At 63.3% G+C, this 13,513-nt stretch overlaps 1 protein-coding gene across 2 annotated transcripts in view; it reads right to left on the minus strand.

The window, feature by feature from the left end:
* Positions 1–13,513, minus strand: part of INPP5A (inositol polyphosphate-5-phosphatase A) — a 99,697-nt gene that overhangs the window by 13,634 nt on the left and 72,550 nt on the right. For both annotated transcript variants that reach the window (XM_015590188.2, XM_025047537.1), the window contains exons 9-10: positions 4,320–4,415; positions 4,033–4,104 (exon numbers count right to left, since the gene is read on the minus strand). In XM_015590188.2, coding sequence (XP_015445674.2) covers positions 4,033–4,104; positions 4,320–4,415 — 168 coding nt within the window. The remainder of the gene's footprint in view (positions 1–4,032; positions 4,105–4,319; positions 4,416–13,513) is intronic.

Here is a 13,513-nt window from a genome sequence, read left to right on the forward strand (position 1 = left end):
GTCCCTGGCGGGCGAGCGGGCGGTGTGCACGGCCCCGTCGGGCCATCGGCGTGGCCCTCGCCTCGGTCTCTTACTTTCGTGTCCCGCTGTTTCCCTGGGACGCGTCCTGCTCAGGACCCCACGCCGCAGCGTGTGCTCTGCAGGGACTCGCGTGGCAATGGCCACTGCCGTCACCACACGTGCCCGAGATCTCTACGTTTCAATCTGCCGTTTTTTTTTTCAGGGTGTGGTTTTAATTTGGCTCCAGTGAGACCTGCGAAGTGCTCAGAACCTGCGCGGAGCAAGCTCATGCGGGCACCGGCCACCGCGACGGTGAGCCCGTGAGCCCGTGCTCGGGGACGTTCCCTGCAGGCGTGTTTCCGGGCGTGACGGCGAAGGTGGGGGGCGTCCCCAGGAGACTGTCAGACTCCAGAGCAGACGAGGAGACAGCTCCGGACACGCCAGCGCTCAGGGCGCGAGGCGTTGGGGCAACGCTCAGTTCTTTCACTGACACCGTGAAGGACGAACGCTCAGAACCGCCACGGCCACCTCACCCGCACACGGCACAAACCGCAGGAACGAACCCGGAGTGTCGGCCGGAGCTGCCGCTGTCCCGGGCACTCAGACAGCCGAGACGCCCCGCCATGGGTGACAGGCCTGCCAGCAGCCCGCCCCGGAGTGACTCGGAGGACACTGCGGGGCCCTCCTGCTCACTGCATGCTGCTCACAACCTGTGACCTGCCAGCTTGTTCCATCACCCGAGCAGCCTGGTCCTGAGCTGCTGCCGTTCGCAGAAGTGCAGCGCAGAGACCAGTTCTGGGACCCTCAGGGCTGCGCCCAGACCGAGCCCTTCAATTCCGCGTGCACAAGGCGGCCCACTGGACCCCGCATCCCCCACACCCCGCGGCGGCTGGACCCTGTGTCCCCCACACCCCACAGCCCCTGGGAGGGCCCATGACACCATGTGTGCACACACGCACGACACACGCGTGCTCACGTCTGGTTGGTTTTACATTTCCGGCTGAGGCAAGGAGCCGTGAACCAGAGTGACCGCGAGCCCCCCAGCTGCCCTCGCTCTGCGCTGCAAGTCTCACCGCCAACAGCTTATGGCTGGGGCTCCCAGGTCCCCGCGACCAGCTCTGGGGACACCGTGAGGGGACTGGAGGGCGAGCAGACTGCCTGTGTGCGCGTGGGCACGGGTGCCCCGGGCACATGAGTACACGTGTCTGTGGCTGATTTCCTCTGCCACCAACCGAGCACGGTTTTAATTTGGCTCCAGTGAGACCTGCGAAGTGCTCAGAACCTGCGCAGAGCACGCTTATGCGGGTGCCGGCCACCGCGGGGCCACCAAGGGCTGGTGGGGACTTCCTGACCAAAGTGCACACTGACACGCACACGCGTGTGCACACATGCTCCCACCGGCACAGCCCTCGGCCGGAAACTCTGGGGCCCTCGCGCACGAGGCGGCTCACGTTCCCAGCCCCGGGTGCGCCGGCTGTCAGCTTTGAGGGCGTCTCGCCGCTGCCCCATTCGTGAAGGGTGCGAAGTAGAAATAGCAGCAAATATCTGGTTTGGAGTGAGCTGGAATCTTCCAGCTGCTAACACGGTAATGGAGCCGACAGGGGGGCGCAGACCTCTGGCGTCTCAGCCGCTGTGCGTCCCCCCACCCCCCGTCCAGTGCCTGTGGCCCGTCCACGCCCTGTCCCGACGCGTGCGCCTGCAGGACCCGTGCCCATGGGTTTGCCAATTTGCCCGTGAGGTGACACGGAGCTTCTCTGACACGTGTGCTCACCCCGATTCCATGTGCGCTCACTAAACCCCGGCCATGTGTCATGTGCTGGGCGCTGTGCTGGACACGCTGCCCAAGGCCGTGGGCAGCACAGGCTGCTCTTTGCCCTCCGGGACCTTCCAGCTGCGGGGGCAGAGGGTAACTGCACGTCCGCACACAGAGGCAAACCTGTGCAGTGACAGCAGCCCGCACGCCGCAGAGCTGGCTCGCGAACCCGGAGCTGCCCCTCAGACCGGGGCCTGGCTGCCCGGGCTGACCTGTCCCTGCCGTCTGGCTCTGGCCGGTCAGCGAGACCCCCCTGTGAGAATCTGTCCGCACCGCATGGTCCGCAAACCGACCAGGGTGGAAGCACCGCCCGGCGCCCGACTCGGCGTGAGATGTTTCTCATTAGGAATTATGTTGCATTTCTGTTGAAATGATAATTTGTATCTCTTTGAGATTTTTCACAAACATGATAACCAATTTCGCATGTATCTTAAACATTCTTCCTGATTACAAAGTGAAAAACAGCGCGGGGCGTGTGCGGACAGTGATGAAGTGTCAGGAGCTGTCCCAGCTGCATGCATTCCACGGCTGCCGCAGACACCACGCTGATAAAGAAAAAGGGCCCAGAAAATCGATGCGCCCTGAGCTGGAGCAGCTGCTAAACACACAGAAAACATCTCCATCCAACGGGCTGTGCTCCGTGGAAACTCCCAGGCCGGCCGGGACAGCCAAGGAGAATTTAATCTCTCCAAATCCTCACCAGGGCACTCCATCCTGCCGCCTGACAGCCACACTTATAATTAATTATACAATTTCGATGGGAATATCGACTAAACAAAGCTATAAATCATAGAAAAAGTCAATAGGCATGGACACGTTCAATCATGTCCCGGCCAGTGATTACTACTCTTAAAACACAATGATTATTTTCAGAAGCCAGCTCGAATTAAATTTCTGTCAGGCGGGTACAAGCCCGGTGGTTGATGGAGGGCGCCACGGGTCTGGGGGCCGCGTCCGGGCGGGCACACCCGTCCTGCGGGTGGCGGCTTGTTCCAGTGGCCGCGGTGACGCATGTGTCACCGTGAAGGCGGGGTGGTCTCAGACCACTTATCTTGACCCCGGGTAGGCCGGACAACCCGTGTCCGGAGTGTGAGTGATGTGCGGGCTGACCCCTCGACGTGCCGCGGGGCCTGTGCTGGGGTCCAGTGTGAGCCTACGGGGTCCTGGAGCGGCTGCCGCTGCACGCGCTGCCATGGGGGCACGGCAGGGCCGTCCACGGTGTCCTCTGCCCGAGACTTCCGAATCGCCACAGTGGGCGCGTGGGAATCTGCTCCCTCCCTCAGCTGCATCTTTCCCACCTGAGAATCGAATTCCGTTCTCCTGAACGTGCAAACTAACCTTCCTCAGTCAGAGAAAAACAATTTCCTAAGTAAATAAATGCAGAAACGAGGACCGTTACTTCCGACAGTGATGGCGCTGGTCATTTTCCGTGGTCGTCATGCGCCCTCTGTCTAAACGCCGACTTTGGGCCCATGCTCGGCCTCGCTCCCCATTCCGAGAACGGGGCCTCCTGGGCCCTTGGACACACTGCCGCTCAAGCCTGCTTCCCCCTCGGCCGGCGGAGCCTCCTTGCTCTTTCCAGAGTGTTCTGGCCCCTCGGCTGCCCCAGCCCACCCGCCACGTCCACTGTCCTGTCCCCCAGGGTGCCTCTGCTGCTTCTCACCTGCGGCCTCACAGCCCCCAGCTGTGAGGGGACACCTGTGTGCTGGGGGCCCTCAGGCCCACCCCTGCCAGCCCCTCCCAGCTCAGACGGCCGCACGGCTGCCCAGGGACAGGACAGGACAGGACGGCCCGGCAGGTCTCTGGGCCTCGCCCCTGCGGCACAGCCTCTCGCGTCCTGTGCCCGACACTGCCCTGGGGCATCTTCCTCTGCCCCGGTGCCCAGGCCCTGCTGGGTGTGAGCGCTGCGGGGTCACAGGCAGGTGCTGGGGAGCAGGTGGGCTCAGGGTGTTTGCCGGGCCTGGGGAGGAGGGCAGGGCTCCCGCCTCATCCTCGGCCAGCGGGCAAAGTGGGCAGGTGACAAGTCCTTGGCCGGGCTCTAGGCTGGGGATGGACCGAGGGGCAGGGGCCAGAGACTCTGGGCCCAGGAGCTGCCTGGCGTGACAGGTGAGGGAGGCCCCGTGGCAGAGCCCGCGGCAAGATGCTGCTCGACTTCCGGCAGTGACCGCAGTGACCGCAGGGCAGGGCCCGGCGGCCCCCAGGCGCGTGGCCGGACTCACCGCAGTGCTGCCCTCTCGGAACACGCCCTGGTCGGGGTAGTCGAAGAGCTTCTTCTCCAGCTGCAGCATGACCTGCGGGCAACAGGGCCGTGGGCGTGGGGCGGAGCGGACACCGGCAGCTCACACATGGGCCCGTGTCCCGCGCACGTCCCCACCCAACTGCCTCACGTCCCCGCCCGCCTGCCGCGTGTCCCCGCCCCCTGCCGCATGTCCCTGCCCACCTGCCGCGTGTCCCCGCCCCCTGCCACGTGTCCCTGGCGCGCGTCCCCACCGCGTGCCGTGCTCACCCTCCGGTCGTTGTCCGACTCGCGGAAGATCAGCTTCACGACCTCGTTGGTGTCGGCGGCTCGGACCGTCTGCATCGTGGCCTTCGTGCAGAGCGTCTGGGGAAAGGCGGGAGGGACTCAGTTGCGGGAGGGTCCCCTCACCCTCCCCTCACCCGTCTGCACTCCCCGCTGAGGGCGTCAGAGGCAGCCCTGGGGGCGGGGGTCACATCCGGGCTCATGGGCTGCAAGCTGACCCGTGAGACCCAAAGGCAGGCCCGGCCCGGGCTAGTGTCTGGACAAGGGGTCCTGGCCCCGTCCACCTGGGCCGCCGTGGCTCCGGTTGGGCTCTGACCCAGGGAGGTTGAGGAGCTTCTACTGAGAACAGCTGAGTGCAGGAGGGGAGGGACAGCGAAGTCACAACCTGTCTCATGGTGTCCCCGCCCCATGGATAGGCTGAGGGTGGCCCAGGGTACACAGAAGGTGACAAAGGGCTGGGGCAGCCTGAGGAGCAGAGAGGCCACACTGGGTTCAGGGCACCAGCCACCTGAGGGAGGGGGCAACCTGCTGGGCAGTGGGGGGACAGGGAAGAGGGTGCTCTGTCCCCCCTGAGGGACACGCAGCACAGCTGTGGTGCTGTCAGGCTGGGGTTCACAAGATCGGGCCACCACAGACTGACTAAAAATCAAGTTAAAAGCAGGCTAGTTTACAAAATCCTCTGTTCTTAGCCCAGTGGTAGGCGGTGGGGGGGCGTGCAGACCACACTCGGCCACCAGCCCTTCCCCCAGGAGCCTTGATGTGGCTTGGAGTATGACATAGCGATGGGCGGGGACAGGGCAGGCGGAGATGGAGGCTCCAGAGGGGCCGTCACACGCTCCAGCTCCCAGTGCTGATGGGTGGGGACGGCCGCTCTCCTGATGAGATGTCACCGCAGCCCCTTTACCACAGAGGGGCTGCCGGGTCTGACCAGGAGGCCGCCACGGGACTGCGGCTCGCATGGAAACTACGCCTCAGTGAAGCTGCTTTTTAAAAAAGGGGCTAGACGGTGCTCACTCAGAAAGAGACAGCAACAACAGAACCACCAATTCCGACTGTTTGCAAAGCCTCCCTCCCCGGAAGGGCCCGGTGCGCCTTCCATGGGGCACGGTGGGGGGAAGGGCTCAGGGGTGGGCAGAAGGACAGGCCGGGGGCTCCGAGCAGAACCTGGATCGGCGCATCTCCTGCTGCAGGCCCCTCGGAGGCTGGGGACGCAGACCCCCGGGGGTCGTGGGGGACGAGGGACGTGCACCGGCCAGCACGGGGCGGGAGCTGGCCTTGGCCCCAAACGCACTGCAGCACGGCCCCTTCGCAGCTCAGCAGGTCAGCCCCCAAAGTGGCTTTTGGACTCATGTGTCACAAATCAGTCTGGCAGCCTTCAATTGCGAGGATTAGAGCAAGCAGGGGTTCGATGCGAGGGCCACCCTGCCCCCTGCTTCCTGAGGTCAGCCCCATCCAGATGCTAATGAGCTTAAGGGGCTTAGGCAACTCCCTGAATGGGGCAGGCCATCGGCCATTGAGGCCACCCCGGGAAGCGATTCAGTGAATTCAAGGGTCTTCCTCCAAAGGCATCTGCTGGAAACTTTTAAAAAAGTTGCTTTATTTGGCCACTCCGGGCATTCGCAGGGGACAAGCAGGGGACAAACATCAGACCCGGCACACAGGGGCCGCCCCAGCCTTGGCCCCGGTCCACCCGCCTGCTCCCTGCACAGTGGGTTCTGAAGAGGTGACAAGGCCGCCCCACAGCCCCCCCCCGCCCCAGCCCATGGTGGCCCCGAGCCCCCTCACGGGGAGACAGCAGGCCGCCTCTCCACCCGCCGCCCAAGGGAGGGGCCCTCTCTGCTGAAAGGAGAGAAAAGGGCCCAAAATGCCACTTCAGATCAGTTGCGGCAGCGGCAGCCGCGTGCGGGGCGCAGGCAGGACAGGGGGGGTCAGCGCAGGGAGGGTCAGCACGCCTCCGCCTCGGCTTCCCTCGCCCGGAAAAACACAGGAAGTGTGGTGTCTGCTGCAAGCGCACTTAGAATTTAAACATTCGGGGGGACGCGTGCTGTGCGCGCAGCCCCGCGTGGACTCTGCGCTCCCCTCTCCACCGCATTCGGGGGGGTCCCCACGTGCCAGCCGGCAGGAGTCTCCGGGCCCCCTTCGGGCTCAGCAGCAGCCACTGGGGCCAGGCCAAGCCCGGGCCATATGCAGCTCCAGACGCTGTTCTCAGCACAGGGAGGGGTCCGGGAGGCGGAGGGGCCCAGCGGGGGTCCGTGACACCCACCCCGGAGCCTCACCTCTGGCTGTGGGAGGGTTACCGAGGCTGGCACACGTCCTCTCTGCTAATGCCCCGGTCACCCCGGAGGCCGACGCGTCCTGCTCTGTGCTCCTGACGCAGCCGAGGCATCTGTTATTTGTGGGGCCGGGAACCCCCTCCTGTAATGGGAGCTCGCGTACCAGGGACGGTCCTGGGCCCGGGCCACTCGCGGTCGGTCCACACGGCTTGCCCTCCACAAGCATTCTGAGGAGCACGCCTGAAGGGGACAGGCCCCCTGGCCCAGTGTGACAAGTGGGCAAAGCCACCTGACTGGCATCAAAAGGCCCCGGAAGACGCTGCTGCCCCTCCTGGGGACGCACGCACGTCCCTCACGGGGGTCCCGACCCTGGCCGCTGGCTGCAGCGCATCTGCCCCAAATCAGGCACATGGACCTGGGGGACACCGCACCCCGAGGGGTGCCTTCAGGAGCTGAGCAGCCACTTGTCAGCATCGCCATCACGCGTCGTGGCTGCACGAAGAGGTGGGGACGAGGTTTCGCCCTGACCCGGTGACGGAAAGCCATCGGGCCAGGCGTCTGCAGACTGTTTAAGGCCCAGGGAGTGCCTGGGCCTGGGGCGGTGACCACTGCCCCTCCTGAGCCTGCGCCGTGCGGGGAGCGGGAGGCCGGCCGTCAGGCACACGCACCACAGGCAGCCGAGAGGGGCGCGTTCTAGCACATTCTTATCGCTAACGGATTAGACTTTCCCCATTTCTCAAGCTGAGACCTGAAGAGACTAACACGTGACACTCAGTCCTGCCGGGACACCCTGGAGAATATCACGTCACGGGGCCGCGGCCCTGTCTCTGGGGTGGCGAGGGTGCTGCCCCCCGGCTTGCTGCAGGTGCGTCTGCGGGGCGCCCGGCTTGCCCTGCGGCCGGGCCGCTGCCGGGCGGTGGGTGGGCCTGAAGACGCAGCTCGCCGCCCCTCACGCCCTCCGAGCGTGACATGCTTCCTGCCTTTCATCCCGCTGACGACTTCACGCAGAGGAACATGCAGACCCTGGCAGCATGAAATCGGACACAAAGGCCAGGGGACAAAGGGCGCGAGAGCGGCCAGGCCGGGCCCCTCCACATCACGAGCAGACCCTGCCTCCCGAGAAGCTTGTGAAGAAACGGGCCTTAGAAGCCATGTCCGCGTCCAACCCGGGAGCAGGGAGACCTCGGCGGCTGCTGCGAAGGGCTGAGGGCCCCGAGGCACGTCACGGGGGGGAGCGGGGGGAGGGCGCTGTCACGGGGCCGTGTCAGCCGCGGAGGCGCAGTCTTCCTCTCCGTGCGTTGTGCATTGTCCACTGTTGGCCCAGAACAACTCGCCACAAAGACCCCTTCATGCCCTGCCCGGCCACTCCCGCCTCCCCTGCGGCTCAGCCCACGCGGGAGCTCGGCCCAATCCTCGGGAGGGACGTGCGCGGCCTCCAGACTCCTGTCCGGCAGGTGTGCGATGCGCGGGGCGCGGCCCAGGGGCCGCTCCCCAGGCTGGCATTCTGCCCGCCCAGCTGCGGGACCTGCCCCACGCGTGGTGTGGCCCCTTGAGAAGGCCCCACCCCTCCACGGACACATATGCCCGCCCCCCGCCCCCAGTCACCTTCCAGTGACCAGCGTAGGGCTGCACACAGACAGGGCTGAGGCCGCGCCCGAGCTGTGCGGTGGCCCAGGCAGAGACGCCGTGCAGAGCATGGGTGTGGCCTTGGGGGCCCGCCCAGCAGGTACGGCAGAGAAGACCCTCTGAGCCCTAACGGCCCAGAGGGGCTGTGCTGACCCCGAGCGCGGGGGACAGGCCGGCAGAACAAAACACTCCGTGGCTATCGTGAGCACAGACTGAGGGACTCTGGACACTGAGCAACTGCAATGGGGGACGGGGGAGCAGGTCACATATGCTTTGGCCTTTTTTTTCTTTTTCTATAATCATGGAAATAATTATTTTGACATCAATCCATCAGTTGGAAATACTGGCTAATGTCTGCAAAGCAAACTTTTGGGGAGAAAATCTCCTCCTGTGAAACCCAGGACATTGGGACAGTGACCACGATTCAGGAGGGATCATAGTTCACTTGTGGTCAATCGTCACAGGCCCTACGTCAAAACGGGTAAAACAAAGCTCTCCTTTTTTAAAAACAACTGAAAAATAAACTTAATGATTTAAATTAATAATTCTATTATCGTTTTAAACCAAGACTCTTAAAAAACCAGGCACTTGAACTGCCAAGCGGCTCGGCCGGCACCTCCCACAGGTCCGCCCAGCAGCCCGACCTTGGCCATCAGATCCGGGTCTGGCCTGGGGACCAGTCTCAGGGGTCCAGAGACCGAGGAGCTCACCACGCCCACCCGGATGCTCGGCACGCGAGCTGGGCCTGGCAAGGTCAGTGCAGACCCGTCCACACCGGTCCCCCTTAGCGTGCCGACCTTGACGACCACGAGCGCGGCTGGAGCTGGCCCCACGGCGCTCCGCGGACCATGCCACACACCCGCAGAGGCCGGTTCCAGCTGTGCCATCTCCAGGGGCTCACGGGGTTGGAGGCACAGCCCTTTCACCTGTCCCGTGGACGGCCACCCGCCGGCCCTCCTGGTGCCTGCCACCCACCCCCCACCACTCGCTGGTGCAGTGACCGTGCAGACACACGTGGGGTGCCTGCGGGGCTGGCCGGGGTTCCCACAGGAGCGCCCCAGGCAGACGAGTGGTCAATTCCGGACCCGTGCGCACACGCGGGGCCAGTGACACAGCTATCACTCTGTCGCAGTGCCCGATGGGAGCTGACGGTGGGCCCTGGCCTGACCTGTGTCCACTGTGCCTGGGGGCTGAGGGGTTTGGGCTGCAGCTGCGCGACTGGGCTTTGGCTCAGCAAGGTGAGCGAAAGCCAGATGCAGCCAGCACGTCCCGTGGTCTCCGCGTGGGTGCGGCGTCGGCTGGCTTTGGCCTTCTGGGCGGGGGCCGTGCGCGGAGGGCTGACCGGGGCTGCAGGGATGTCTGTGGTCCGGGCAGGAGCTCACGCGGCCGAGGCCTTGCTGACTCTCATGGTGTCATGATGTCTGCAGTGACCCTCCTCCACGGCCGGCAGGGTCAGTGCTGGGACCCCAGCTGTCGTGACACTGCCCAGCGCCCCTCCTGTGGACGTGAGCCTCCTGGATGACCGCTGCTCCTACGTCAAGCTCCGAACAGCACCTGTTTCTCAGTGGCCCACCTGGCACCTGAACACATGTGTACCTGTCAGAAACTGGCGACTGGTTTTTGAAAACAGCTGCCAACTTCCAAAAACGCATCCGTCACTGTCATTGTCGGTGGCGATGGAAAGCAGGTGGGCGCGAGGCTGGGCCAGGCAGAGACGGGAGTGCCTGGCACTGCTGTCACTCTCTGTCACTGCGGCCAGCTGAGCGCCCCAGCTGCCAGTTGCCACCATGCAAGGCATAAAACATACCCTCTGAGCGAGGCCGCCGGCAGAGGCTGCGTCATTAATTAGTTCCACGGAGCGGGGCCCGTTACACGGCACGATAGTTGTGTTTAATTTGTGTACACTTTAATTATGGCTTAGGCGGTGCCAAATTTGATCGCAGAATCGTCTCAGTTCTGCTCTGCAACCACATTTGTATAAATTTGCATCTGAAATGCAAAGCTGCTAGTTCCCTGGGGATGGTCTCTTCGCTGTGCACCAGCACCTCCGACCAAGGTGGGTGCTAGGCAAGACGGTGGGGACCCTAATCTTCCCTCAGGGACCCTAACCCTCCCTCACTGCAGATGACGCCCGGACATCTGGGGCCTGACTGTCCTCTCCCGGGGCCACCCTGCTGCACCTGCAGGGAGCAAACTCTGCCCCTGACTCGTGGACTCGCCGACGCCGCTCACCGGCCTCTCGTGTTCTGGAGGTGGAGCTAATTAACGTCCATGAATTGTGCTGACCAGGCACAGCCAGTGCCGGGGACAGGGAGGCCGAGCTGCCACTCCAGGTGGGGCTCAGCAAAGAAAACCGAATCCAAGTCCAGCTGGGGCTTCTAGTCGAGCCCAAAACGCAACCCTGGCCTCGTTCCTCAGGAGCGAGGGGACGTGCCACCTCCAGATGAAACGACCGCACAGTGTCCCCATCCTGACACCTCCCTTGGGCCTTCTTACCACGTGCTGGGGTCAACGCTGGTGGGTCCAGCCCAGGGGTGCTGCTCGTCACTGCGGGGGCATCACCAGAGGCGTGACGGCAGTGCCAGAATCACGGGTATCGGGGCATGCCTGCAGAGACCCTCCCAGGGGGGCGTGGATGTGGTGCTGCAGGTGACCCGGACGGTGTGTGAAGCTGGCCCCCCACCCGCAGCCCCGGACCCCAGGATGTGTGGCCGGCCACGCAGGACGCGGCACCAGGGCTTGATGCTCCTGGTCGTGCCGCCTTCGTTAACACCTATTGGAAGACGACGAACAGGAGAGTGACGTGTGTCCGAGGTCGAGCTGCGACGGTCGGGGCTGCTGGTGCTCGCCGCCCGCCCCCCGCCCGGGGCCTGCGGTCACCAAGGTGGGACCTGAGCACAGTGGCTGGGCGTCCCCAACACGTGTCCCCAGCCGTCTTCCCCAGGCCCTGAGCGCTGTTCACTTAGCCCAACTCAGCCCGTAGGGAAACTCAGCACCCATTTGTTTGGTTTCCACAGAATTTCTCTTGGCCCTTTTTCTGGAGCCAGCAGATCGATTTTCCAAAGACGTGCTTCACACTCAGTGTGACAGGCAGCTAGCTAACCTGCCTAAGTTAATCGCCAACTACAGAAATCCGTTCTTTCTCAGTTAAATTTATTTTTAGATGCCTTTTTGCTGAGAAGTATGTTTTCTAGCAAGTATTCACTCCACCAAGTGCTGGGAGGCACGGCATCCCGCACGCGGGCCCTCGGAGGCCGAAGACGGTCCCCAGTCCACGCCCAGCCAGCCAGCGTGTGGCTGCGCTCTGAAGCCGTCTCTGCAGACGTAGCGAGTGAGGGGTCTGGAGACAAGCCACCCTGGGTTGAGGGTGCTCCTTCTCAGAGAACAGTGAGGACAGGTGCACGGAAGGCCACGTAACGAGGGAGGCAGGGACCAGGTGACGCGGCCACACGCCCGGGACGCCCAGGGCCACCAGCAGAAGGGGCGGGAAGGACCCTCCCCTACAGCCTGGAGGAGGAGCATGGCCCTGCCACACCGTGACTCTGGAGGTCTCGGTTTCAGAACTGGGAGAGGACAAATGTCTAGAGTTTCAGCTGCCCAGCTTGTGGTCACCGTTACAGGAGCCGGGACATCGCATGTGGTGACATCACACGCAACGCAGGAAGGTCCCTCCTACACAACCTACACCTTCAACGTCAGTTTAAGACACTTATGAAATTAATTACAATTGTCTCGAGAGGCTGCACGTGCCTGAGGCCGACAGGGAGAGATGAGGCAGCTTGCAGGTGACAAAACGGGCGTCATGGCAGAGCAGCTGGTCTGCCCGTCACGGAGTAGTGGTGCCGGAACATCGCACGCCACGCTGGGCATGAGCTCCCGCCCAGCTGTCAGTCTACAACTCTTAGGAACTGCTGGATCTTACTCCAAAAAGAGCAAGAGCTGTGGTGCCTTTCCCTGTGAATGCCCACTCCTGGGGGACCCGGTGCCGCCCACTCCTGGGGACCCGGTGCCGCCCACTCCTGGGGACCCGGTGCCGCCCACTCCTGGGGGACCCGGTGCCGCCCGCTCCTGCAAGACCCGACGTCCACGTTCGGCGCCGCCTCTCGGCTTCCTGAGTCCGTGACGGCCCCATGCTGTGCTCTCAGCTCCCTGCCCTTTGTGGAATTTTCACAAACAGCTGAAGAGTGTGTAGGCAACGCCACCATGGAAAACCACCTTTAATTCCAGAGCTAAAATCTTCATCTGACCACATGGTCCTAAAAAAATTTAAATAAAAATCTTATTCCATACGTTTGCAATAAAATTGTTTCCTGTATGTTTGCTTAACTTACAGAGTAAACTGTGCAAGAATCATGTAATTAAAGTTTTTATTTGTCAACAGCCATCTAGTTACAGGTTTTAAATAATCACATGGGCGTGAAAACCCTCCAAAAATTAATGCGCAGACCTGCAACACGTGTGTTTACTTATGGAGCAAACGTTCTGCTAAACACCATTGACTCCAGCCCCCCGGGAGGAGCCAGACAAGGGAGCCCTAGGCTGTGGGGGTGCAGTGCCACCGGCCAGAACTAAGCGTCAGCGAGCGCATCTGGGGACGGGGTGCTGCGGCTGCCGGCTCTGAGGCGCTGTTGCCCGCTGGGATCTGCTTGGTGGGTGCATGTGGAGAGGTGCCTTGGTGGCCGTAGGTCCATGTGGACACGCCGGCCACCCTCAGGGCCTCGTACAAGTCCCTGCTTCTGTGAGTGAAGAGCCACACCCAGGGCCCTCCCAGAGCCCGGGCACGGCCCCCCAACCTTCCTCTCTTTGCTCGGCCATGCGTACCTGCCACCCCAACTGCCCTGGGCAGACAGGCTGCCAGGGCTGTGGGGCCAGGACAGTGAGGGATGGAGGACAAGTGTGGGGAGGCCGCGGTGGGCCCTGCGGGGTCGCGGTTGGAGGAGTTGTCTGTGGAAACTTGGCCATCGCGGGCACTGCACACAGAAAGAGCACTCTACACCCCTCTCTGCCGGGCAATTTTGATGGACGAGTGGCCGAGGACGAAGAACCTCTCATCCTCCTGAAGGAAGAGGAAGAGGAAGGCGGAGAGACCTGTGAGCACGCAGGTGCCCGTCGGATGTCGGTACCGATGACCCTGGCAGCTCCTCGTGAACGGCGAACCCGACAGCTACTCAGGCCCAGGGGTCAGAACCCGCTCTCGTTCCCGGCGATGCTGCTTTGCACACGGCCTTTGTGCTCCCGCCAAAGCGCACGGGCGGGCGCTGCTGCCGCTCGCAGGGCCAG

The sequence above is a fragment of the Pteropus alecto genome, unplaced genomic scaffold (genome assembly GCF_000325575.1).
Source record: "Pteropus alecto unplaced genomic scaffold, ASM32557v1 scaffold74, whole genome shotgun sequence".
In the NCBI taxonomy this organism is placed as follows: Eukaryota; Metazoa; Chordata; class Mammalia; order Chiroptera; family Pteropodidae; genus Pteropus; species Pteropus alecto.